This window comes from Notamacropus eugenii, chromosome 1 (assembly GCF_028372415.1).
Source record: "Notamacropus eugenii isolate mMacEug1 chromosome 1, mMacEug1.pri_v2, whole genome shotgun sequence".
NCBI lineage: Eukaryota > Metazoa > Chordata > Mammalia > Diprotodontia > Macropodidae > Notamacropus > Notamacropus eugenii.
Window position 1 is genome coordinate 612404667 of NC_092872.1, and position 25542 is coordinate 612430208.

The 25542-nt window shown below is 45.9% G+C and overlaps 1 protein-coding gene across 2 annotated transcripts; it reads left to right on the forward strand.

The window, feature by feature from the left end:
* Positions 1 to 8633: 8633 nt before the first annotated feature.
* PHYHIP (phytanoyl-CoA 2-hydroxylase interacting protein) lies at positions 8634 to 20310 on the forward strand. 2 transcript variants are annotated; one of them, XM_072634908.1, is made up of 6 exons: positions 8634 to 8806; positions 9583 to 9818; positions 14261 to 14448; positions 15573 to 15747; positions 16502 to 16619; positions 17939 to 20310. In XM_072634908.1, exons 3-6 carry the CDS (start codon positions 14281 to 14283, stop codon positions 18471 to 18473), a joined length of 996 nt encoding a protein of 331 aa, XP_072491009.1. In that variant the 5' UTR covers positions 8634 to 8806; positions 9583 to 9818; positions 14261 to 14280; the 3' UTR covers positions 18474 to 20310. The 2 variants fall into 2 exon arrangements, with proteins under 2 accessions (XP_072491009.1, XP_072491008.1); XM_072634907.1 differs by lacking the exon at positions 8634 to 8806 and having other exon boundaries at positions 9411 to 9818.
* Positions 20311 to 25542: the final 5232 nt, after the last annotated feature.

Genomic DNA, 25542 nt, shown 5'->3' on the forward strand with positions numbered 1-25542 from the left:
ATGACAAGGTAGAATTAATACCTTAGAAGAGATGATGACAAACCTTGCCCAAGAACTGAATGTCCTAAAAATTAGAATGGGCTGAAGAAAAACCAGCAACTCAGTGAGACAACAGGAAATATTAAAACAAAATAAAAATATTGAAAAAACCAAATATAAAGCATATAATATCAAAAACAACTGGCCTGAGAGACATCAAGGAGAGGTCATCTAAGGATCTGAAAATCATAGTCAATAACCAGGCAAGCCTCAGTTTCCTCCTTTATACCAGATGACTCCAAGGTTCCTTCTAGATTTAAATCTATGATTTGATGATGATCCTGTGATCTTCTTGGAGTATAAATGCAATCATGTAATTTCTGGGACAAATGATATAAATAATTTTGTTACTTTTTTCATAATTCCAAATTATTTTTTAAAATGTTTGGCCCAGTTCACAGCTCCACTAATAATAAATTAATGTGCCTCTTTCTCCCATATTCCTGCCAACACTGTTTTTCCCCCCATCTTTGTCAATTTAATAGATTTGGGGCAGAGCCATAACTAGCTGCAGTTGTATAGGAGACAAATTTGCAGTGTGTACATGTGTGTGTGCGTGGGCACACATGTGTGCACATGTATGTAGGAGTGGGGCACAGTGGTGATAGTTCAGCAAAAGACAGTCTAGTCTTAGGTTGTAACTCTTTTGTCACAAAGTCTGGCCTTTACCTCATAAAAACTGAATGAAAAGGGAGGCCCTGGAAGAGAGGCACCATAGCAATTGGGCCCTACTAGTTACAGCCCATAAGTGGCTATGCTATATACTGATGGAAGACTATGAAGTTATTCATAGAGACAGTAGCCATTGCATCACCATTCACAAGACAGAATACATATAATATATATACATGCATGCACACATAGATACATATGAAAAATGAAATAAAGTAATAATGAAAAAGTAGGGATGGAGGGAGATTGATATTACCAGAACTCAAATTATATTATAAATCAGTAATTATGCAAACCATCTGATGATGAATAGAATTTTTATGAAAATAATTTTTTGCCCTGGGCCAAAGCCCCAGTTGTGATACCCTAGTTTTGTCTCTGATTTGCTGTCTCACAGTTCTTTGTAATTCTCTGATTATTAGCACATTGTTAATGATTTCTGGGTTTGTTTGGGGTTTTTTTGAGAAGTTTGTTTGTGCCCTTTGACTACATATCTATTGAGAAATAATTTTTGAATTGTATATATTCATATCAGTTTCCTATATGTCACACTTTTAGGCATATTTTTTCCAGGCTATGTCTTTTCTTCTTATTCTAGTTGTATTACTTTATTTGGGTGAAAAAAATATTTAAATTAATTTCTGTATTATTGAAATGGTCTATTTTGTCTTTTATAAAATTTTCTGTGTCACAACTGGCTACCAATTCATTCTCAACCTCCAGTCATGATAGAGCCTTTGTCCTTTAACCTGGGAACAGTTTGCTTTTTATATTTAACTTATTTATCTATTTGGAATTTATTGTGGCATGTAACATATGGGTCTGTTCTAAACCTATTTTACATTGGGCTGCTACCATTTTTTCTAGCAGTTCTTGTGTAGAAATAAGAAACTTTTTCTAGAATCAACAACTATTTATTAAGTACTTTCTGAGTAACACATTTTTATTCATAATTAGTGTGAATAATTACTGATTTATAACATAACTTGAGTTCTTTCTTCTTTCATTCATACTTTTTCAACATTAAGACTTTTTTCTTTTTCACATATATATATATATATATATATATATTCCTCCTCATGAATTCTAGTATTATTTTGCCTAATTCTATAAAGTATTCTTTTGGTAATTTGATAATATAGCATTAGCTCTAGAAAATAATTTGGACAACATCATCATTTTTACTGTATTGGTATGACCCAACCATTTACATTAAATATTTCTCCATTTATTTCTATGAGAATGACTTTCTAGTTGGATTTATATAGGTCTCATGTGTGTTGATAGGTTAATTCCCAGTCTAGCCATGAACTAAGGTAATGCTAACATGAATGAAAAAGAAGCAACAGATTTGAGATATTGTAGAAATGGAATGGACAGGAATTTGCTATTCATTAGATGGCTACAAGCTTCTTGATTCCTTTGCCCCAGGTCTACTTGGTTCAGAGTGCATAGTCAAAGAAGCTGCTGCCCCTACCACTACCCCATCCCTTGAAAATAAGATTCACTTGTTCTTCCTCTTTCTCATCATTGGCAAACTCTAGCTTTTGTATACCTTATTTTTGTGAGTCAGAGTCTTTATTTGGTATGGTGAAATCATTTTTCTTTCTCATCCTCATCTACCCCAGCCCTGCCCTATCCACAATTCATAGCTTCCTTTGCCCTCTCCTTTTCTGATGTACCCTGTGGAACCCTGACTCTCTTGTTAACAAGCTGCTCTATAGCCTAGGTCTCTGCCTCCCAATTATAGCACAGGCATGGCAGAGTACCCCACCCCTTCTCTCTAGGCTCTAAGGTCTGCAATCTCAGTCATCTTTGAGAGATAGCTGGATGATATAGTGGATGAAGTTCTGAACTTGGAGACAAGAAGACCTGAGTTTGAATCCAACTTCAGACACATGACCGCGGGAACCTCTCTCGCCTCAGTTTCTTCCTCATCTGCAAAATGAAGAAAATAATAGCAGTGAATTTGTCAATAAACATTTACGCACCAGGCTAAGAACTGGGTATACACAAAGAGGCAAAAGACAGTCCCTGCCCTCAAGGAACTCACAATCTAAAGGGGGTAGAGGTGGGGGTGGGGGTGTGAAACAAACCAACAAATAAATACAAACAAGATATATAGGATAAATGGGAAATAAAAGAGAGAAAGCACTAGAATGGAGTGTACTTTACAAGGTGGTTGTGAGGATCAAGTGAGAACATATAGAACATGTTACATACATCCTAGTTGTTATTATTAGCTCCTCTTCTTCACCTACCATAGCCAATCAGTCTTGGTTATTCTACCACTGACATTTTATCTCTGTCACCTTCACTGTACTCCAACGGGCACCACCCTAACAAAGGTCCTCATTACTTGTTGCCTAGATTGTTGTGATAGCCTCCTAATTGGTCACATTGCTTCCATTCCTTCACCTCTCTAAGTCATCCTCCACAAGCTAGCTGCCAAATTAATGTTACTAAAGTACAAGTCTGAACATAACACCCTGCTCATAAATCTTGTTACTACACAAAGTCTCTAGGACAGGGGATCTTCACTGGTCCACAGACTCCAAGGCACCCATGGAGAGATTTCTATGCATTTGGATGGGAAAATGACACCTTGAGTTTAGTATAATGGGATTATTTTGTTATCTTGTACATTTTATTTTAAACATGAGAAGGGTTCATCAGATTGCCAAAGGAGTGTGCGATGCAAAACACACATACAATTATCTTCATCATGACCTTTAAAACTCCTCACAATCTGGCCCCTACCTATCTTTGTAGTCATATTTCATATTACTTCCTTTTCATTATTCTACTTTTCAGGCAAACAGGTCTACTAGAGGTTCTCCCAATGCAACTTTCCACCTTTATCTCTATCCCTTTGCACAAGTAAAGGGACCAGTCCCCTCAGCTTCACTTATAAAAATCCCTGGTTTCCTTCAAGGCTCAGCTCACATGTCCCCTCCTACAGGAATCCTTTCCTGATGAACCCAGCTGTTTAATGTTCTCATAAAATACCAATCTGGGACTTATTTGTGTATGTAGTGTGTCCTCCCAAGATGGCATAAATGCCTTGAGATCAGATATTATTTCATGCTTGTATATCCCCAGAACCTAATACGTTAATCACATAATAGGTAATTCATGAATATTTTTAAATTAAATGTTTCATTTTATTTCCTTTTGGGTCAAGGTATGAAAACTGGAAACTAAGGGGAAAGGTGTGGGTATAATTTAGATGTTTGTAAAATATTTGCTTGAATGGTTGATGCTGCGTTGGAGGGGGGGAATTGGAGGAATGTAGGCAATGTGATAGTATAATTAGATGGATTTGGAACTGAATGAGTGGTTTGTCTCAAAGAGTAGTTATCAATGATGCGATATTCAGCTTGGAAGTAGGTCTCTAGTGGAGTGTCCCAGGGATCTGTGTTTGGCTCTGTACCATTTAAAACTGTTATCAATGACTTGAATACAAGCAGAGACAGCATGCTTTGCATGATAATATTGTATGTTATATGTTATTTGATATATAATATTTTGTGCACTATATAATATAATATGATAATATTTGCAGATGATGCCAGTCTGGGAGGAATAGTTGACACACTGGATGAGTCAGGATCTCAAAGGATCTTCATAGGCTGGAACATTAGGCTGAATACAGTAAGATGAAATTAAACAGGGATTAGTGTAAAGCCTATACTTAGATTCAAGAAATTGTCTTTACAAGGTCAAATTGAGAGGTACATCATAGCAATTTGGCTGAAAAAAGACTTTGGTGAAATGAAGTTGATGGTATGATTGTAGGACTCAAGAAAACTAAGATGATCTTGGGCCACATGAAGAGAGGTGGAGCTTCCAGGAATACAAAGGTCATGTTCACACTACGCTGGTCAGGTCACATTGAGCATAGCAGTTTAATTCCAGGCAATGGTAATAAAGTGATGACTCTCCAGAGAAGGGTATCCCGAATGGCAAAGGATTCAAGTGGGTAACACATGAGTACTGACTGAAAGATGATGTTTAGGCTGAAGAAGAGAAGACCTGAAAGGGGTAGGGAGGGAGATGTCTATCTTTTAGGGCTAACCAGTTGGACTTGGTCTATTTGGTCTCCAGAAGGTGGAGCCAGGAGCAATGAATGAAAATGATAAAGAAGATTTAGGATTGCTATAATAAAAACCTTTCTTAGACTTAGGACTACCCAAAGGTAGCCTGGGAAGGTAGTGGTTCCCCCTCATTGGACCTCTTCAAGAAAAGGTTGGATCTCACCAGGTTCTGGAGGGTAGAATCAACTAGGTCTCCCAGGAGCCCTTCAGTGTATATCCCTCTAGGATCGCCCTTTGCCAAATGTTGGGTGTCTGGGTCCTTCCAGGGTCCTGGTTACAGGGTGAGCATGGCTGATCATACCACTTCAATGAACAGAGATTGACCAATTATAATCCTTCCAGTAACAGAAGTCCAGCAGACCTTATCATCTACCCTGTTGATGATCCCTTTACTAGACACCTGGATCATACCATCTGCCTCGTTATTGCACTTTAAGGATCCCTGGGCACTGAGTATGGTGATACACACCTGTAATCCCTCATAGGAGATAGGCTAAAATTGTTAGATCTTTTGAGATTGGGAGTTCTGAGCTTCAATGGCCTAAGACTTCAATGGTAGGTGTCTACACTGTTTAGTGTCAATATAGTGAGTACCCAGGTACTGGGAGGCCATCAGTTTGCCTAAGGAGAGGTGAATTGACTCAGAGTAGTTCAGAGATACTGCGCAGATCAATGGTAGGGTCTGGCCTCTGAGTCTTTCCTGAACTTCCAGCCTGGGTGAGACAGGGAGACATAGTCTTAAAAATAAATAGGTAGACCCTTATTGACTTGCCTTGACTTGTCAGGTACATTGTAGTGATAATTCTTGTTCAGGAATGGGCTCAGTTAGACGGCCCCTGAGGACCCTTACAATTTCAAAATAATATGATTCTGTGATTCTGTGACCCTGAATTGAATACCCACTCTTAGAGGGTGGGAGGAAAGAAACCAACCAAGATGATGAAGAAGGAATGATTGAACAGGTAGGAGGAGAACCAGGAGAGAACAGTGTCAGTAGGCGAAGGAGAAGAAAGCAATAGGAATAAGTAAGAAAAAGTATATCAAATGCTGCAGAATAGGCAAGGAAGAGGAGAACTGAGAACAAGTTAGACTTTTGCAATGAAGGGGCCATTAGAATGGTGAGGACAGAAATAAGATTGCAGGGGATTGAGCACTGATAAGTGTAGATATTCTCTCCATCATTTTAGCAGTAAAGAGGAAGGAGATATGAAGATGATAATGTGAGCAAGTAGGCAGGGTCCTTGGAAGGAGTTTTGTTGTTGTTTTAGGATAAGAAAGACCTGAGTTTGTCTGTAGACAGTGGGGAAGGAAGGAGAAAGATTGAAAATGAGTACAGTGGGGGTGTGAAGGCAATTGGCATCACAGGCATAAGTGGAGGGGCTAACCTTAGTATATAAAATTATTCTCTCATCCTTTGAGGCAGGAGGGAAGGTAGGTGAAGAAATAAAGAAGTTTTGAGGATGGAGGATGGGAGATGATAGCGCTTACTCAGTAAAGTAAGAGGCAAGCTCATCTTCCTAGAAATAGTGTGTAGTGGCAGCATTGGGGCCTCAAATAAAGAAGTGAAGGTTCAGAATGAGGTTTATATAAGTAAGAATATAAGCTTCTAGAGGATGTACCATCTCTGTTTTCATCATTCACTCCAGCTACTAACTTAGAGGCCCACAGATACGCATTTAGTCAATTAATTCTTATTCACATTTATTTATTATTCATTCCCTGGAGCTCAATACCATTCCAAACCAGAAATATTCCCATGTATCTCATCCATCAGGCATCTGTGGAAGGTCAAATGTAGAGGTGGGTCAGGGTCTAATCTTCCCTTTTACAGAAGAGGAAACTAAACCAAATCTCCCCTTTTTCTCATATTGCCCACCCAAATGGTAATAGAAACAGAACTAAAAGCCAAGTGTTTTTAATGTCCAGTCCTGGGCTGGAGCCACAGAATTAGGTTTCTCCTTATCTTCTGTGTTTTGACATCTTAGTGTAGGTGTATAAGAGGAGGGGCCTAGTTACTTGGCAGAGGGAGTCATTTATCCTGCTTTGCTCTACCACACTACATTCTGTGGTTCAGAATCTGACAAAACTTGCTCAGGTTCCCCACCCATTTAAGGCAAGACTGATTCTTGTTTGTCTTGGATATATGAACTTTTCTTCCCTTTCTGCCCACACCTCCTTCCCTGGTCCTCTTACAAGGCCTTCTCTACTGAGCCTTGAAAATACCCCTCATTTCTTCTCTCTGAGTGCCCACTCTGATTCAGCTAATTCCATTTAACCCAAAGCCAACCACCCTCACTAACACTCTGAAGTAGTTTGCCAAAAGCTCTCCTTGTTACTCCTTCCCAACCCTGTCTGCTATTCACAACCTTGCTTCCTTTCACTGAATCCCTGCCCAACATCCCCTCTTTTCTGAACCATTGTTTTTCTACTCCATGAACCTAATGTTCCTTCCTTGAGGTATCCCATGTCCTCACCCAGGCATTCTCTGATTATTCTAGCCTAAATCCATCTCCCCTGTGTCTAGCTTCTCCCCTCTTCAATCCATCCATGACATAGCTGCCAAATGAATATTCCTGAATATCTGACACAGGTCAGATCTCGGCACTCCTCTGCTCAAGAATCTTTAGGGGCTCTGTATTGCTCCCAGGATGAAAATATCAATTCAGTTTGGCATTTAAAGCTCTTCACAGGTTGACTCCAGTCTTTCTTGCCTTGCCCTTCATGAACTCTGTGTTTCAATGAAATGGTCCAATTTAGTGTTCCCTGTATCCAAGATTCCATGTTTTACCCCCATTCCTGTGCATGAGCTGAAAAATTCTCCACTTCACCTAATCCCAAGCAAAAGTCAAGTGAAACTCCTCCAGGATCCCTTTTCTCATCTCTTCTACCCCTCTAATTTGCTTGGGCACACCAGGAATACTAGATGAGAAGTCAGGGAGTTGGGGGTTCAAGTTCCAGCTCTGCCTCATGGTGGCTCAAGCAAGTCAGGGCTTTTGTGGAGCATGTGTCTACCTTGTATTGGGAGAGGTACCTTCATCTTCAGGAGTTCCCCAAACCACTAAAATCACAGGTCCATCCCAAGAAAAGTAATTTGTGTTTGTATCCATGCTGTTCTCTGCCCCTCTGCCTCAAAAGAACACAGACTTCTTAAGGGAAGAAAGTTTAGTTTTTGTCTTCACCACCCACCCCCAATACTTAGCATACAGTCTCCCCCCCACTCAGTACTTAACACGTGTCCCCTCTAATACTTAGCACACAGTATCCCACCCCCCCCAACCACACTCGATACTTAGCTCACAGTAAGTAAATACTTGTTGAATTAAATAGAACCAATGTCTGGAATCTCTGAATTCCTACTGTACTAATTCTCTGTGTGGCAGATTTTGTGCATCATTATGCAGTCTCTCATTTGCTGTTTCATATGTATAGTTCTAGGAGCAAGGCTATAAACTCCTTGAGGGCAGGGACCACATCTTATTATGTCCCTTTGGAATCACCCACAATATAGGCAACATAGTGGTTTCTCCATCAATGCTTGTTGCTTGATTACAATCCCCTAAATCATTTTTTCTTCAGTGTTGCCTCAGAGTCCTTATTTCATGGCAAGTAGAATATTTTCTTTTGGCATTGAGTGTTCACGCTGATGTCCAGGGCTAGGAGAGTACATGTGTTTAGCACAGACCCTGAGACTAACCTGTGCTTGTCTGCTGACAATAAAGTTTTAACAGGGATGGGCACAGTTAACTAACTGCTTGTTCTCCCACAACCCTCTTTGTGTATTTTCCACACCCTTCTGGCTCTACTGCTTCTCCCACTCCTTTCCCTAATAGATCCTTAACTTCTCGCTGACGCTTATCCACCAAGCATAGTTCACCACACCACCCACTTCCTGCAGAAGACCTTATTGCCCCTTATGGAGGGAAAATGAGCCACCCCTTGATGAAAAATTCCAAGACCAGGCAATAATCAGGCTGAGGACAGAACGCAGGAATATCCTGGTAACTGCCCCAAGCAATAAATGGATCTCATCCCCAACATGCTCTTGCCTCTCTTTTTCCCTTTACCCAATCAGAAACCTTGAGCTGGGGCTTCCTGGACCGTTGCTTCTTAATTCCAATGCCTTCTCTCCTAATTATTTCCTATCGATCCTGCATAAGCTTGTTTGTCCATATTTGTTTGCTTGCTATCTTCTTCATTAGATTTCGAGCTCTTTGAGAGCAGGGACTGTCTTTTGCCTCCTTCTATATCCCCAGCACTTATCACAGTACCTGGCATATAGTAGCACTGAGTAAATGTTTATTGACTAACTGACTACTCAATACCCTCTCTGCCTGTGGACCATCATTCTGAAGTTTGCGGGGGTTGCTGCAGTCAAGTCAGAATTTCTCAGAAGGGGCAACTTTTCTCTAGGAGGAATGGGGTGGAGGGGGGAAAGGGTGTCAGCCATCATCAAAAGCAACTCTCTTCGTTCCCTGGGAGACCACCCCTCCCCTGCCCTTTCCTCCTCCCACCCAGCCCCAGGGAGAGCAGGGACAGAGCTTCTTTATCACCTGACGCTGTGCAGTCACCGATCCCATTGGTGGAGCCAGATTCAGTTGGTCTCTCTCTCTCTCTCTCTCTCTCTCTCTCTCTCTCTCTCTCTCTCTCTCTCTCTCTCTCTTCACCTCCCCTTTCCCCTCTCCTTCTCTCTCCTTCCCTTGCTCTCTCCCCTAGTCTCTCCCCTCCACCCTTCACGTTGCTTTGATTTTTCTTTTTCTCCTCTCTGTGAGGCTAGGGGACATTTCGCTGGAGACAGCAGGCAGCGTGTGCCCTGGAGAGACAGGCGCTGCCAGGGGAAGAAGCCGCATGGAAGAAAGGTCCTCAGCTGCCAGGAGCCCAGCCAGCCAGTGCTGCTGCTTGTAAAGCCAGGAGTGCAGTGCCTTCTGTCGGCCCTAGCCCCTCAGGGGAGCAGGTCCGGACAGTGGTCCCCGTCCTTGCCAGGTCTTCTTCTGCAATACCTGGTAGAGACAGGTAAGATGCTCTCCCTCCCAGAAGCAACCTGATGCCCCCGGGGGGCACTGCAAACACTGGGATAATCAGAAGAGGGGGGTGGTTAGGAGCTACAGACTCTGGTCCTCCTTGCATTGCGCTGGATGCCCACCCCAGCATGTGTGTAGGACAAATAGTATGCTCCCCCCCTTCCCAGGGGGCTTATGGTAAAAGTGAGGACTAGGCTAGGGCTCCAGGGCACAAGACTGCTCAGTCACCTCGTGACCAGTGCTGCTGCAGTGAACAGTGCCAATGGGGACACAGCAGGTCGAGAGGAAAGGCTTCTGCTGACATATGGGCTGCTTGTGGGTATGTGCGTGGCAGAAATATGGGTGCCTGTGTGCGCAGCATGTGCGTATGTTGGGGGGGGGATACAGCTCCCTAGATGTAGAGATATAGGAGTGCAGAGCAGGAGGGGGACATGGTGTCTGTGTGTGGGTTCATGCCAATATGTGTTTTTTTAACGTGTGTGCCCATGTGTACCAGTCTCTGAGTTCCTATGTCTGCATGAGTGTCCATGAAAAGCATGAGAGCAGTTTATTGGTGGAGGGCTACTTTGGCATGTGTTGGCATGTGCAGTAAAATGCGCATGATGTGGGCATGTTGTGTGTATCATGTGTGCACACACAAGTATGTGGGGGTGACCCCCCCACTTTGGGGGAGGTATGTGCTCCCATCATCTCTCCATGTGGGGAAGCATAACTGTATAGCAGGAAGGTGATTGGTAGGTGGGAGAGAGAATAAATGCTCATGTGTGAGGGTGTCTTTAGATGCAGGTCTCTGTGGGTGTATGATCTGCATAGGTTTGCTACAGCCCTGACATATGGTGTACTGTTAAAGCCAGTCTAGAGGCAAACTAGTCATGTATGCATTTCTGTGCTCGTGTGCCTAGAGAGCACCACATGAGTGGGCAATGACTTGTGTACATGTATGTGCTCATGGATCAACATATATGTAACTTTCTTGGGGAAATGGAGGCATATGTCTGTACCTGCTGTATGCACTTGCCCCTGAATACAACTTGTGAGTCAGAATGCATATGAGCTAAGACGCACATAGATGAGGATGTCTGTGGATAGGACAGCTATGTGGGTGGGATAAGCATGGGGGCTGTTAAAACACGAAAGGTCATCATAGGTGAAAGGTATAGGAATACACAGAAGAATGTGTTTGTATGGAGTTGGAGTAGCCATGTAGAAGCATGTGAGTTGATATGGACAGACTGTGGGGAGGGTGGGGTGTACATATGGGTGGATGCATTCACGGGTGGATGTATACGTATGTAGGGGGCAGTGTCTATCTACGAATATGCGCCATGTGGGTGTGAGTGCATGTCTATATGTGTGCGTACATGAGAGTGTAGGTGTTTCTCCAGCGTGTTGTCTCAGCCTGTCTCTCACACCCTGCCCTTCCCCAACTTATCTGGGCGTAGGAGATTGAGTGGTTCACCCCCACCCTCCGTCCACAGGAGCTCTGGCTTTATGACTCTCCCAGAATCAGCCATCTTCACATTCCCAGAGTAAGGATGATGGAGGCTTCTTAGCCTCCTCAGATCCTAGGGAGAGCAGGGCGGATAGAGAAGGTAATCAGAAGGGACAGTGGCCCAAGCACTGAAGGCCACATTTTCCAGACCCTTCCTCAGACAGCAGCTGTTCCCTTTAGTAGAGCCTGAAAGGATATGGGCATCAATCTAGGAATTTGTGCCTCCTCCACACACACTGGTGAGTGGGCTTCTTGGTTACGTACCAGGGCTAAGCTGTAGCTCTACAGTCATCTCTGTGCACATGGCAAAGAGATAGAGGTGTGCTTGGTATTGCCAGTCATGTCCCAGTGATTTGTTAGCTGGCTCATTCTCCCAGGGTTGCTCCCTGGGCAGCAGATTCTGTTCTGTAATCCTGTAGTTTCTCCTGGGTAGCATTCAGCTGCTTGTTTTCCAAAGGATGCTAACATCTACATATCCCTGCCCATGCTCATGAACAACACATGTGCCATATGCTCTTGAGAGACATCCAAATGGTGCAGTCAATCAGTTAATAAGCATTTATTAAGCACCCACTATGTTCCAGGCACTGTGTTCGGTTCTGGCAAGGTACAGGGATAGCTGACTGAACTTCTCAAGTGGCAAGGAAGTATTCTGGAATTGAGAGGCCAAGGCACAATATAGAAATGACACCATTAAAGGTGCAATACTATCCCCACCCATTCACACACTTGTACACACATCTCACACTTAAATGTGGAGACTCAGAGCAGTCTTAACTGAAGGGAAAAGTATAAGCTGAATGGTTAATTAAAAATAAAACCACCTATTTCTCAGATATGTACAAAGTAAACCCACCCTCTAAACCCACCACTGCTCCTCCTAAATTCTTGGAAAATGGACCAAGTAGACAAGAACATTGTTCTTCTGCAGGGACCTAGGTTGTGTAAAGAAGAAAAGACAAATGAAAGAGCAAAGAGAAGAGAGAGAGTGGAAGACTGAAAGTGAACCAGGAAAGAATAATAGCAAAAAATTATATAGCACTTTAAAATTCACAATACTTTACAGTACATTTTTAGCTCATTTGATTCCCAAATCAACTCTGCACAGTAAGCAGTATTGCTCCATTTTTCAGATGAGGAAACTGAGGCTCAAAGGTTAAATGACTCGCCCATGGTCACATAGCTAGTCAACATCAAGGGCAGGATTTCCACCTAGGCCTTTCAGATTCAGAACTCTTTCCACTATATCATGGGTAGGTAGAAATGTGATAGAGAGGAAAAGAAAGAGAGGAGAAGAGATAAACTGAGAAGGAAAACATGAGGTTGTAAAAGGAATAGGAAGAAAGGGGAGAGAGATCACAGAGACCAGGACCCCTTTAATCACTCATCTCCAGACTTCCTCCTCTCTCCCTCCTCACATGCAGAATCTACTTCTCTTAAAGTGGAGCCTGTAAGTTGGCATCCCATGCCAATAGGTGATATCCTTCATGCCTGACTAAAAGAGTCTCCTTCTTTCTCCTTGGGCCCCTTCTAATTAAAACCACCCATGATGATGCGAGGTGAAACTGGGTAGGAATCAAAAACATAACTTTCCTGCTGTAGAGGCAAGGAAAGTTGTAGCATAATGGATAGCCCAGGGGTGAGGTACCTACAGCCTCAAGACCCATGTGGCCCTCTAGGTCCTTAAGTGCAGCCCTTTGACAGGTCTGAAGACAAAGGGCCTGTCAAAGGGCTGCACTTAAGGACCTAGAGGGCCACAGGTGGCCTTAAGGCTGCAGGTTCCCCACCCCTGGACTAACCCATTAGCCCTAACGTCCAAAGATCTGCCTCAGCTGCTCTATCTCCGGGTGATCATTTCTCTAATTCCAGTTTCATCCTCAGCTAAATGGAGATAACAATATTCATGCCACCTAAGTCATGCAGTTGTCTTCGGGAGACTGATTTACAAGCCTGATTTAGATAGGAATTATCATGATTACCCTTTGACTATTCCCATGAAGCATCAGAGACAAGGGTGAGGGAGATGTTGGGAGAAAGGGGAAAGAAGCAGGCATTTATTAAACACTTACTACATACCAGGGACTGATGGGACAAGTAAGAGGGAAAGAGAAAGATATTGTAACAGCATGACATACACCGAGATCCCGAGAGACGGAGGGGAGAGAAGAAAGTCATCCCCTGCAGCATCGTATCTGGGAACTCCTTCCATGCATGCCTGCTTTGCACCTATGTACGTCTGTGCCACCTGTATAGTGTGGGCTATTGACCTAATTGAGTTATGAGAGTCTGCTTTGTAAAAGTGCTAAAGGAGAGAACATCCACCTCTTCTCTCCAACATCTCCCATGACCCTTGGATCTCTCTGAATCTACCTCCTCTCTCTCTCCTGCATTTCCTGAAAGTTACCTCTTGCTATCCCCCTTCATTTTCTTTTCCCCCATCATCTGTCCCCTCCCCCATCACTGCCCCTTTCTTTTTCTGATGCCTGCTAGCCCAGAGGCACCCCCCTTCCTCCCCAGCTCCATCTGCTCAGAATCTGTCTTGCCCTGTGCTTGCAACATTCTCATTGCCTCTGCCACCTGCCAGGTGCCGTCTGCTACGCCTTCCCCTCTGCAGAGAGCTGAGAACTGCAGGGGGGCTGCAGAATGGGAGAAGGCACCCTTCCTACCTCCCAAGCTGGAGGAGGAGAGTCCTCCCACTCTACAGAACCCTGGTTCTCCCTAAACACTTCTTTCAGATCAGATCTGGGGATATGGGGACACTGGCATGGCTACAATGAATGCCCTCTCAGAACCTAGGTTTGCATAAGTGTGAAGGTAGAGGGCAGTGGGGCGGGGGGGGGTGCAGAGTGGGGGACGGGTAGTGGTAGAGAAAGAGATAGGAAGAAATGGTCCTAAGAAAGTCATAGGGAAGTAGCACTGACTGCTCCCCACCATTCTCATAGGAGCTGAGCCAGAAGAAAGCATGGAAATGCTGCTGTCCACCCCACATAGCATTGAGATCAATAACATCACCTGCGACTCCTTTCGCATCTCCTGGGCCATGGAGGGCAGTGACCTAGAGAGGGTCACTCATTACTTCATTGACCTCAACAAGAAGGAGAATAAGAACTCCAACAAATTCAAGCATAGGGTGAGTAGGGGGCATGTTGGGCGAATGTCTTCTTCCCTCTGGGAGTGTTTTGAGGTTAAAAAGCCAAGATGAAATTTAAAAATAATACCACCAGACACTCACCCGTTCACATACATACAAACCCAGACATCTCATAGCGATGCTCCTTGGGCAGTTCTTGAGGCTTCAGGACAGCCAGCAGGGACTGGCAGTAAGGTGAGGGATTGATTCACTACTTTCAAGGTCCAAGGTCAAATCCAGCTCCAGCCTTAGATTCTGGAACCCCCGTGGGTGTGGGTTAGGAGATCCCTATGGACAGGGGGGGTGATCCTGTCTTCTACTCCAGCTCTCAATGACCAATGGCAGGCAGCCTCACCCCCAGACTGTCTCTATCCTTGCACCCTCTAGTGCAGTTTGTAGGGGAAGATGTCAGTGTTACCCATGGTTTTCTTCCCCTGTGAGGCATCTCTCTTCTACAAGAGAAGACCTCCACCCTGAGGAGTGTGGAGAGCACAGAAGGAGGGTTTCCCCTTTCCCAAACAGGGGGAAAAGGAAGGGAGAAGAGGGAGGTGGGAAAAAACTGATCCACATGATCATAGAACATCAAAACAGGTTACTCACCATCCCCCCCTGGAACTGTTTCCTTTGATCTGGGTGTCTTTTGGCAGGCCAGTTGCCACAGCAACTGAATGCTTAGCATCACCACCATCACCACCACCACAGCCATCCCTCTACTCCCCCCCTCCAACATAAGTCATTTTTTCTTTCCTCCCCGGCTTCTTAGCATTTGCTGTTGCCGTGGAGACAGCCCTGCAGTGCGGAGTGCTCTTGGAGAAGTCTTCCTCAAAAAAAGGCCTCACCGCCCCCAACCTTAGGGCCCTTCCTCCACCAGTCTTTCTTCTCTAGCTCCCAAGAAAATTGGATGTCAGGAGAATTTGGGGGATAGGGGATGCTGGGGACAATTGGAGCTACATTAATGTAATGATACATTGGTATCAGTGGGGAAATGGTGGTTAGTTCATGCTAGGGTGGGATGGTGCCCTGGTGAGTAGGAGGGACGTTTCAGGTATGATGGAGACAGCAGAGTGGGACGGCTACCTAGCTTGATGCCTGGTTTCTCATCTTCTTCCCATCCTGTCCTATAGGATGTGCCCACAAAACTGGTGGCCAAAGCAGTGCCTCTGCCTATGACGGTGAGGGGTCACTGGTTCCTGAGCCCCCGCACAGAGTACAGTGTGGCTGTGCAGACTGCAGTGAAGCAAAGTGATGGAGAATACCTGGTTTCTGGATGGAGTGAGACAGTGGAGTTCTGCACAGGAGGTAGGGAAAGGACCTTTATAACCTGAATGGCTCCCTCTCTAGGACCTATTTACCTCTCTCAGGGCCAAAGACAAGGTTCTCCATCAGGAGCTCCCTGAACCCTAATCCTCTGACCTTTGGCCAAGGAGCCAGATTCCCAGCTCTCCCCTTCTCTTGCTTTTCCACATGGAAAATAGTGGATCTGTACCTGTTGTACCCAAACTCAGCCATGGGATGGGTAGAGGATGGTGTACACACCTGGTGCCCTGCCAGTCTTCTCCAACAAAAGTCCCCTTTTCCATTGCTAGCATTCACTTCCTAGTGTGATTTGAAAGATGTCAGGAGGGTCCACACCCCTGGATGTCTCCCTGTTGAGACACTGAATACTGTCTGGTTCTCTGGGGGCCTCTTCTAGTCCACCTTCCCCAAGGAAGAGCAGCTCCCTCACAGCTCAGGAGCTTAGCACAGATCATGTGATCTGCTGCCCTCCTCAGAGACAGAAGAAAAAGAGAGATGAAGGGAAAAAGAAAAGAGCATCGCTGGGGTGGGGGCGGTGAGCGATGTCCAAAGCATCCTCCTCAGTGTTTCACTGAGGGTTGGGGTCTGCCTGTCGCATCTGTTAATGAACCCACCACAAATCCAGGCTCCAGCCAGTTGTCCTGGGGATTTGGTTGGTCATAATTAAGGGGGTGGGATCTGCAGAATATGGGGGGCAGCAAAAGGCGGCATTGCCTCCAGCTGGCACAACACCCATGATCACTTGGGCTCCTTGTAGATTATGCCAAAGAGCACTTGGCCCAGCTGCAAGAGAAGGCTGAGCAGATTGCTGGGCGAATGCTCCGATTCTCTGTCTTCTACCGGAACCAGCACAAGGAGTACTTCCAGCATGCCAGGTACAGTATGTCTGGGTTCCCCAGAGGTTTCCAGATGAGAGCACATATTTCTTGCCCCCTCGTTCTTCCTTCTCCCTCTTTTGGGTCAGCTTTTTCCTCCACCTCTCTGTGTATAGTTCATCCCCTCCTTCCAGTTATCCCTGGTTGGAATTGTCTCAGCATTGTCAGCCAAGTAGGAAATCTGAGACCTGGTGTCCTTACCCAGCATATGTGTGTGTCCACTTCATCTAGCTCAACTGTTAGAAAACTGTGCCACTGAAGTTATGGTTTGGATCCCCATGAGCCCCAGTTAGCTTCATTCTCTTCCTTTAATAGTGAACAGATCCACTGTCTCCCAAACTGACTCTCTTAGTCAATAAAGAGCATCAATGTTAATTCATTCCCCACTGCTAGAAAGTATATGGCTTTGGGTGGTGGTTAGTAGACTATATATCATCGTCATATGCTAAATGTTAAAAAAAAATGATCCTCACTATTATTAGTGTCAGATAGGGCCAGAGGGCTGAGAGAATGATATAGGATCATACATCTGGAACTGGAAGGAATCTCAGAGGAATGAGGAAAATGAGGCCCAGAGAGATTAAGTCTTTTGTGCAAGGTCACAGGAGTAGACACCAGAGCTCTGTCTGCTGGATACACACTGCCTCCCACAATTTTAATTCAGTCAGTCAGAAAGCATTATTAAGTACATACTATGTGCCAGGCACTGTGCCATGGGCCTCTTTTTGAAGATATGATGCCTCTGGGAAAGCAAGGCAGGTACAACGGAAGGAACCCTGATTTAGGAGAGAGAAGAGCCAAAGTGCAGCTTAGACCTTGTGGGTGAAGCAGTATATGGAGCCTAGGCTTGGAGTCAGGAAAACCTGTATTAGAATACAAGCTCAGACACTTGGCAGCTGTGTGACCCTAGGCAAGTCACTTAACTTTCCTGTGACTCAGTTTCTTCTGTTTTAAAATGGGGATAACAACGGAACCCACCTCCCAGGGTTGTTTTTGAGGCCAAATGAGATATTTGTAAAGTACTTTGCAAACCTCAAAGTGCAGTATAATTAACTAACTTTTGGCCTGGCTTTGGGCCAGCCACTTGTTACCTCCCTGAGCTTTTGTTTCCCCAGTTTATAGAATGAGGGGTTTGGCTTAGACCGCCCCTGAGTTCTAAGGACTTCTAGCTCAAATGTGCTAGGCTTCTACCTTTGGCTTGATCAGGATGCCAGAGCCTGGTTGCTAGGGCAAGTAGTTTCCTCCTCTTTTACTTACAAAGCAGCAACAGGCTGCTAACAGACCCCTTTCTCTCCCTACCCTCCCTCCTGACCCAGCAGGACTCACTGTGGGAACATGCTTCAGCCCTACTTGAAGGACAACAGTGGGAGCCATGGCTCTCCTACCAGCGGGATGCTCCATGGGGTCTTCTTCAGCTGCAACACTGAATTCAACACAGGCCAGCCCCCTCAGGACTCCCCATATGGCCGCTGGCGCTTCCAAATCCCCGCCCAGCGCCTCTTCAACCCCAGCACCAACCTCTACTTTGCGGACTTCTATTGTATGTACACAGCCTACCACTATGCCATTCTGGTATTGGCCCCCAAAGGCTCCCAGGGTGACCGTTTCTGCCGGGACCGCCTTCCCCTTCTGGACATTGCCTGTAACAAATTCCTGACCTGCAGTGTGGAGGATGGGGAGCTGATCTTCCGTCACGCCCAAGATCTCATCCTGGAGCTCATATACACGGAACCCGTCGACCTGTCGCTTGGCACTCTGGGTGAAATCAGTGGACACCAGCTGATGAGCCTTTCCACTGCTGATGCCAAGAAGGACCCAAGCTGCAAGACCTGTAATATCAGTGTGGGGCGCTAGGGACTCCTAGGTGCTGGGACAGAGAAGGGGTGGGTTGTGCAGAGGACAAGGGAGAAGCAGTCATGGGAGGGAACATCAGTTGGCATTGGACTAGGGAGCTGAGCTTCTCTCGTTTCCTCCTGACCCCCATTCCTATGCCATGCTGCCCTCCCTCCCCTTCTCTCCCAGCACTAGTGGGATAGAGGGAGTCTGGGTGAATGTATCCCCTTTTCAGATAGCACTGGCAACTTCTCCCATTGGAAGCAAGTCACAAAAATCCTTCCTTGTCCAGAAGGGCCTGGCCATAGCTTCCATAGGTGTGACCCACCCTGTGTCTGATGGATTTGGCAAAGGTTTTGGCCAGGTGTGGGTGGGCTGACTTTTTCTGAAATTTCCTTTCTCTTCTAGTCTCCCTGTTCTGCTGTTCCCACTTTACTCTTAGCTGCCCATAGGTGGTATTGCCCTCGTCCTGGATAGGGCTTCTGGTACTCAGTCCCAGCCCCCATGAAGACTTTTTAGGCTCTAACTTCTTGATGCTTATTTCCAGGAAAGATGTATAAGGAGGCTTGGGGAGTTCTCCTCAGCCCCAGCCCACCTTACCCAGAGCCAACCGTGAAACTCCCCCATGTCTTTTTTTGAGCCACATACTCAAATACCTATTCCCTAAGCAACGCCGCGCCCCCCCCCCCCCCGCCCCCATTCAGGCCCAGACCTCTTTCCTCTATAAATAGTCTCCTTTCAATGTGACTCCTTGGCTATCCCTTGCCCTTGCTATATCCTGAGGAATGGCTACCCTCACCCTACCCCATGGGCCTCCTGCTTCCCAGAATAGGGGCCTTCTTTCTTTTCTATGCCTTGTGGGCTCTTAGCTGTTGTTTTCGTTTTTTCCTCTTTCTTTTCCTTCCTGGGAGCTGATGTGCCCTGAGGTACCTGCCCCTTTGTCCCAAAGCAGCAGAATTTAGATTATAATTAATTGGGGTTAAGGATGGGGAGCAAGGGGTAAGAAAGGCAGTGGCACTCAGAAATGCCCTTTCTCCAGCTAGGAATGGACTCTTTACCCCAATCAGGGCCAGCATGGAGCTGGAGTGCCACAGAGTTTCCTCCAGGGCCCCTGGCACCATGCCTAGCTAGGCTGCTTCTCCCTCTGTTTGCAATGGTGCCGTGCCCGTGTTGTACCTGTGCATAAGTCATACCATGGCTTCTCCCACAACTACCTGCCCAGGCTTTTCTTTGCACCTGGAGGAATTCGGCAGAGCCGACCAGGGCCCATTGGATTTTGCCAGAACAGGTCCCAATTGGACGTGGTGTCCCCTTTTTGTTGGGATTACTTGGGACTCCCAAGGAAAACATGACAAGCTTGGGGCAGCCACCCAAGGCTTCCCAGTGATTTCACATAGTTGTTACTTAAGTGTGATCAGAGGTCAGGAGGTAGACTCCTAGGAAGGAGTCTGAGAACAGGTGAATCCCTTCTTGGGACAGTAGTTAAAGGGAGGTCAGAGCTTAAGTCAGGCAAATAAGGAGGTGACAGCAGCTTTCATAGACAAGGGGATAACTGGGCCAAAGGAGGAGCAGATACATTTCTGAGAACAAGACAACTTTATCCCCAGATGGAAGGATTGAGTGGTTAAAGAACTACGTCCCTGGGATGGGGCTGAAGGTAGCTGGTATGAATGGATTGGGCTCTGAGATGCTTGGAAGAGGAGAGAACATAGACACTTCCGGCCCTTCCTGCTCCCTTTGCTTACTACAATGCCAGCAAGAGGTCCCTCCCCTCTGCCCCAGTCCATGTGTCTGACCTTTGCTGATGGCCTGCCTGTGCTGTGCTTACAATGTGCATCAATAAACTACTACCGCCAGAGCCCCCACCTACTCCTTCCTTGGGCAGGGTTGTGGGCTGCAGTGTATATATATTCCCTATCTAAAAGGGAAACTTGAAAGTATTGTCAAAGGTCACTAAATCTATTCAGGAACAGGAATCCTGTTCCAAAGCCAAAAGGAATTGAGATTGAGGAACACTCCTGTGTTGTAACCTGCCTTCTTGGAAAACAGGGCTAGAATGCTCCTCAAGGAATCAGAAAGCTGGTACAGATCTTAAAGATCATCAGTCTAGTGCTGTGCCTTACAGACAGGGAAACTGAGGCATAGAGCCAAATAAGTGGCATGCCTAAGATCCCACAGCTAGTTACCAGTAAGAGCTGTGACTAGCCTCCTAATCTGTTCTCTCCAGTAGATTTTGCTGCCTGAATTCCAGTAGCCCCTCCCCCTCACCAGGCTCTCAAAGGTTGCTGTTCTGAGTCACCTCTTCATCAGTTATAGTTATGAAAATGGTCCTTCTGCCTGAGCAGAAAAGATCCAGAAAAAGCCGAGCAACCTATTGGCTCTTTGCATGCCTCCCTCAGGAACTGCTAATGTAAAAGAACTAATGAGTACCCTTTCTGAACAGAAGGAAGCAGAGCCAGGAGGCTGGTGAAAGTCCTCCCCCAGGAAAAGGTCCAAAGCAACCCACTGGCCTGGGATGAAGTGTTTGCCCAGTGGCAGGTCACAGACAGGTCAAGGGCAGCTAGGGGGCCCATTAGACAGAGTACTGGACCTGGAGTCAGGAAGATGAATTCAAATGTGAGCTCAGACCCTTCCTGACAGAGCGACTCTGGGTAAGTCACAACAGCCACTTGCCTCAGTTTCCTCATTTGTAAAATAGGGATAATGATGATAGTACCTACCTCCAACAGTAGTTGTAAGGATTCAATGAGATCGTAACTGTAAGTGCTTTCCATATATTAAAATGCTATCTGAATGATAATGATTATTAAAGACAGGACCTCAAGTAGCCCTTTTTTGGGACTGTGAATAACATTCCCTGGTGCTCTCCTGCCTTCCCTGCCCCAGCTTGTCAAGATGGGAATTCTAGTCTAGTTTAGCACCAGGGGGAGCTATGGAGTCATAAAGCTATGTCATATCAAAAAAAAAAAAAAAAAAAGATTAAATGAGAAGGGTGAGTAGGGCAGAGAGATTAGAAGGGATGGCAAAAGGTCACCCAGGTCACCCTCCTTCCTCCAAGTAGGCCTGCACGAAACTCTGTCCCAGACAAATGAGAATCTTGCTTTTTTTTAGAAGTCTAAAGGGAGCAAATTCCACAGCTTCCCCTGGTAACCCTAAGAATAATTTCTTGGGAAATTCTTGGCTTACTGTTAGGTCTCCCAGGTCCCCATCACCACCTGAGAAAGAAAGATTATCCCTTGGAGTCTTGGTATTCTACTCCCTGCTCTCTTTATTGGGGGAGGGAGTGGGGAGGGGAAGGGATGCCATGGAAGGGTTGAAGAGCTTAAGAGATGATTTTCCATTCCCAATTTTAACTGGTGACTTCTTCCTATGTTCTTGAGTAGCCACCATGATCAACTGGGGCGGGAAGGGAGAATTTGCCCCAAGGGTCTTTTTCAGCCAACTTTCAGAACCCCATTTTTCCTCTGGTCTGACCCAGTTGGTAGACAGAGACATTAAATATGGGTGAAAAGGCACATACAATACTGTTACTCTTTCAGCTAAGAGGACTGAAGATAATAACTTGGAACCTCATGTTGCCCCTGACCATCTCTTCCCATCCAGCATTGTGGCTGAAGCTCCTGCCTTCCCTCCCAGGGTAGGGCAGGCAGAATGAGCAGAGAGGCAGTGGGGATGAGAGCCACAGAGAAGAATCTTAGGGATTCTTGGGCTTAAAATCTCAGGCATTCACATAACCACCTACATTTTGTACACATCCCTCACACAAATTCACACTCACACACACTTCTGATGATATTTGGATATACTCCTTTGTTCACATTTGGGCATGGACTGAGACAAGCTCATATATACATTCACACCTTTCCTCCTACCCCTGTCTGTCTACCCCTCCCCACCTTGGCTAGAACCTCTCCTACTATCCTTTCCTCCTTTTCCAAGGTGTTGAACATTATTTTTCCTTGTGCTGCAGCTTAGTGGACAAGCCCACACAGTGGGCGGCCACAATACTGCCTACCACAAGGATTCCACATAGTTCCTCCTGGCTCCTGTCACCTACCCTTCTCAGCCTCTGAGGAGGGGACCACAAGGGACCAGAGACCATCCCCTGAGGTAGGGGGCCCTCAGGAAGCAAAGCTGAGGCCTCCGAAAGCAACTGGCCATAAAAAAGCTAGGCCATTACATCTGGAATATATTAGAACCAGATGTAGTGGGGAAAAGGAGGTGGGGGTGGGGAGAGGTGGTGATGAAGCAAGAGAAACAGCAGCCCTCACTTGATCAGGCAGCCAGTAGGAGGGATGGGGCAAGAGGCCCGTAACATTTATTTAGAATGATGGCTTGGGTTCAGGCTAACCCCCTCTCCCACTCCCACTTCGGCTAGACTCTAGTTTTCCTACCTGGCATAAATCCTGTGTTTATGCCACCATGATGGAGTAGGCAGTTACTACATCATGTGATTTAAAGGGTGCCTGTGCTTCCAAGCACGTCATCCACCTTAACTTTGAATTTTTATGTTCAGCCATTAGTAATTCATTGCTTTAGGTTAAACATTGCCTACTCCTTAGATTGTATTTTAAGATCCACATACACCTAGATGGAATAATGACTTTGTGGGGACTAGTTTATCAGATTGGAGTGGGGTCCAGTGTTCCATAGAGACCCTGGGATAGCTGTAATAGCAGTGGATAATAAAAGAGAAAAGGACAAAAAAAAAGAGAAAAATCAACAATTGAACAAAATCCACTTCACTGGCCTGGGGACCACTCAATTGCCACATGCCTCCTACCATTACCCCCCAAAAAGGCTCCTCAATAACTTTGGAAGGGAATCTGGAAGATGTCTCTGGTACTGTCTAGACCAGGGGTGGGGAACCTATGGGTGGGGAACCATAGGTAAGGACCATTCTTAACAGCCCTTGATTTTAAACATCCTATTGTCACTTCTCTGGACGTTATATGACCCAGTCTGATCCTAGAATTATGCAGGAATTGCTTTCCCCTTAGAATTCTGTCAGAGCTAGCAATGGCATCCATTTCAACCTCCTTTTATAGATGAGGATATCAAGACTCAGAGAAGTTACGTGACTCACCTAAAGTCATACAGGTATTACGGAACTAATCCAGGACAAGAGATTTCCTGCCTTCCAGTATGGTGTTCATTCTGCCACATCATGATGCCTGGTGCTTGACTGGGTGAATCCTGTACAATGTGGAAGACATGCCTGGGTCTCAGGGGTAATGAGGGTATTTAGTTGTGGAGATGGTTAGGTTAGGAACAAGGTCTGAGGGAGATCAATTTGTTCACCTGACCATATGCCCTAGGTATTCAGGGGTTCAAAACACCATGCTAAGCCCCAGGGAAAGAGAGGTGGGGGTAGAAAGTAGGAATGTGGAGATCTTAGGGTGGCATTTTGGGGATTAAATGAGCTGTAGGGATGGTGCCTGGAGGTTATTGGCTCCTATAAGAGCACAGGACAGGGAGTACTACCACTCCAGAATTGGAGGAGTTGGTGCGGTGGGGTAAGAATCGAGGATGGAGGCATATTCCTGGAGAACTTAGTAATTTATTAAATTCTGAAATACGTCTCCAGGGACAGCAACCAGCTCCTGAACAGTTCCCACCATCCATAGGAAACGGTTTCTTCCTCCTCATCCTCTTCCTCTTCCTCCTCCTCTTCCTCTTCCCCTTCCATCCACTCCTCATCTTCTGCTGGTTTCTTTTCTTCTGTCTCCTGGAAGTCTTTGTCACTGGCCTCTGTTTCCTTGTTGTATTTGGTTGCTGTCAGCTGGGTCATCCTGTTTTGGGTTCCAGGCAACAGGGTATTGCTTTCATCCTGCTCCTGGGAAAACTCCAAGCACTCTATAGGTAATGGTAATGTCGAATCCTCTCTAATCATGATGGAGGGAACCTGGACAGCTGAGTGTACTTTCCTGGTCTTGGACTTTCGCTGCCTCTGGGCTTGTATATTCTGGAGGGGGACCCTACCACCCTTGATTTTTTTGGACACATTCTTGCACCACCGCTTCCAAGCCATTGGATTACGAGTATGATTTCTGACATACCTCCTTCTGGAGCGAGGTGATTTCCCTCTGGGTGGCATATTGGTAATTGACCATTTCTTGAATTTGGGTTTGGTACTGGATTTGGTATAACTTGGGGACTTGAGGACCTTGTCATGTTTGGCCTCACAAGTAGAGGTGGAGTGTTTGTCTTTGCACATAATGGCAATATTGGACTTTTTCCTGGCCTGACCATGTTTAGAGAGCTTGATCCTGGATTGAGTTTGTCTGTATCTCTTCAAACCAGCCCTGCTCCTGGTCATGGCCTGACGGTATCTTTGGGAGGAACGCACCTTGCCGGGCACTGAATAGGCTGACTTCAGGGATGTGACTTGTACAATGTCCTTGTGATCCTTCACGGTCTTGCTCTTGGAAGCTTTGGATTGACAGGGAGGGTGCTGGTGACCATAGACTACAAACTCTGCCATGGAATAAGTGACCCCAATCCGTCTGGCAAACTGTCTGGCTGAAAGTCCCAGTTTGCTCCATTTGCTGGGGAGCCCTTCCATTCTGCTCCTGGCCCCCCAGCCTGCCCCATGGCGACCTTCATCCCAGCCTTGGGGAGGGTAGGAAGAGGGGTGGAGGTTGCCGTGGCATCACTGGCTCTGGTGAGGTCACAAACACTTTCCCCATGACTGTAATAAGTGTACTTGTTGGGTAATGCCTCCAATGATTTCCAAGCTCAACTAAGAGACAGAGGTCTCTCCCACAGAGGACAGAACATGTCAAGTTCTTACTGTGGGGAAAGGGATCTGTGGAGGCTGGGGGTGGGAATGGTGGCGGAGAGAATAGTATACCTTCCTTCACAGCAGCCTGGGAACAATTCCCAGGATACCAGGGCCTTACGGGTTGTCAGAGCTGCTCCTTCTCCCACCTTTCCCTTGAGAAAGTACAAAGTCATGCTGGAACATCCCCTAGGACTATGCCCACCCTGCCAAGCCTCAGTTCCTTCATCTGAAATGGGAAAAGGTAGGATAATAAAAAGCTTGATAAACCAGCTATCAGCTCAGGATTAAGCTATCCAACTAGGAGCT

Coding starts and splice junctions, on each gene's coding strand:
- PHYHIP (XM_072634908.1), top strand. CDS start 14,281: ATGGAAATGCTGCTGTCCACCCCACATAGCATTGAGATCAATAACATC. Junction 15,748..16,501: donor AGTGGAGTTCTGCACAGGAG/GTAGGGAAAGGA, acceptor GGCTCCTTGTAG/ATTATGCCAAAGAGCACTTG. Junction 16,620..17,938: donor GAGTACTTCCAGCATGCCAG/GTACAGTATGTC, acceptor CTGACCCAGCAG/GACTCACTGTGGGAACATGC.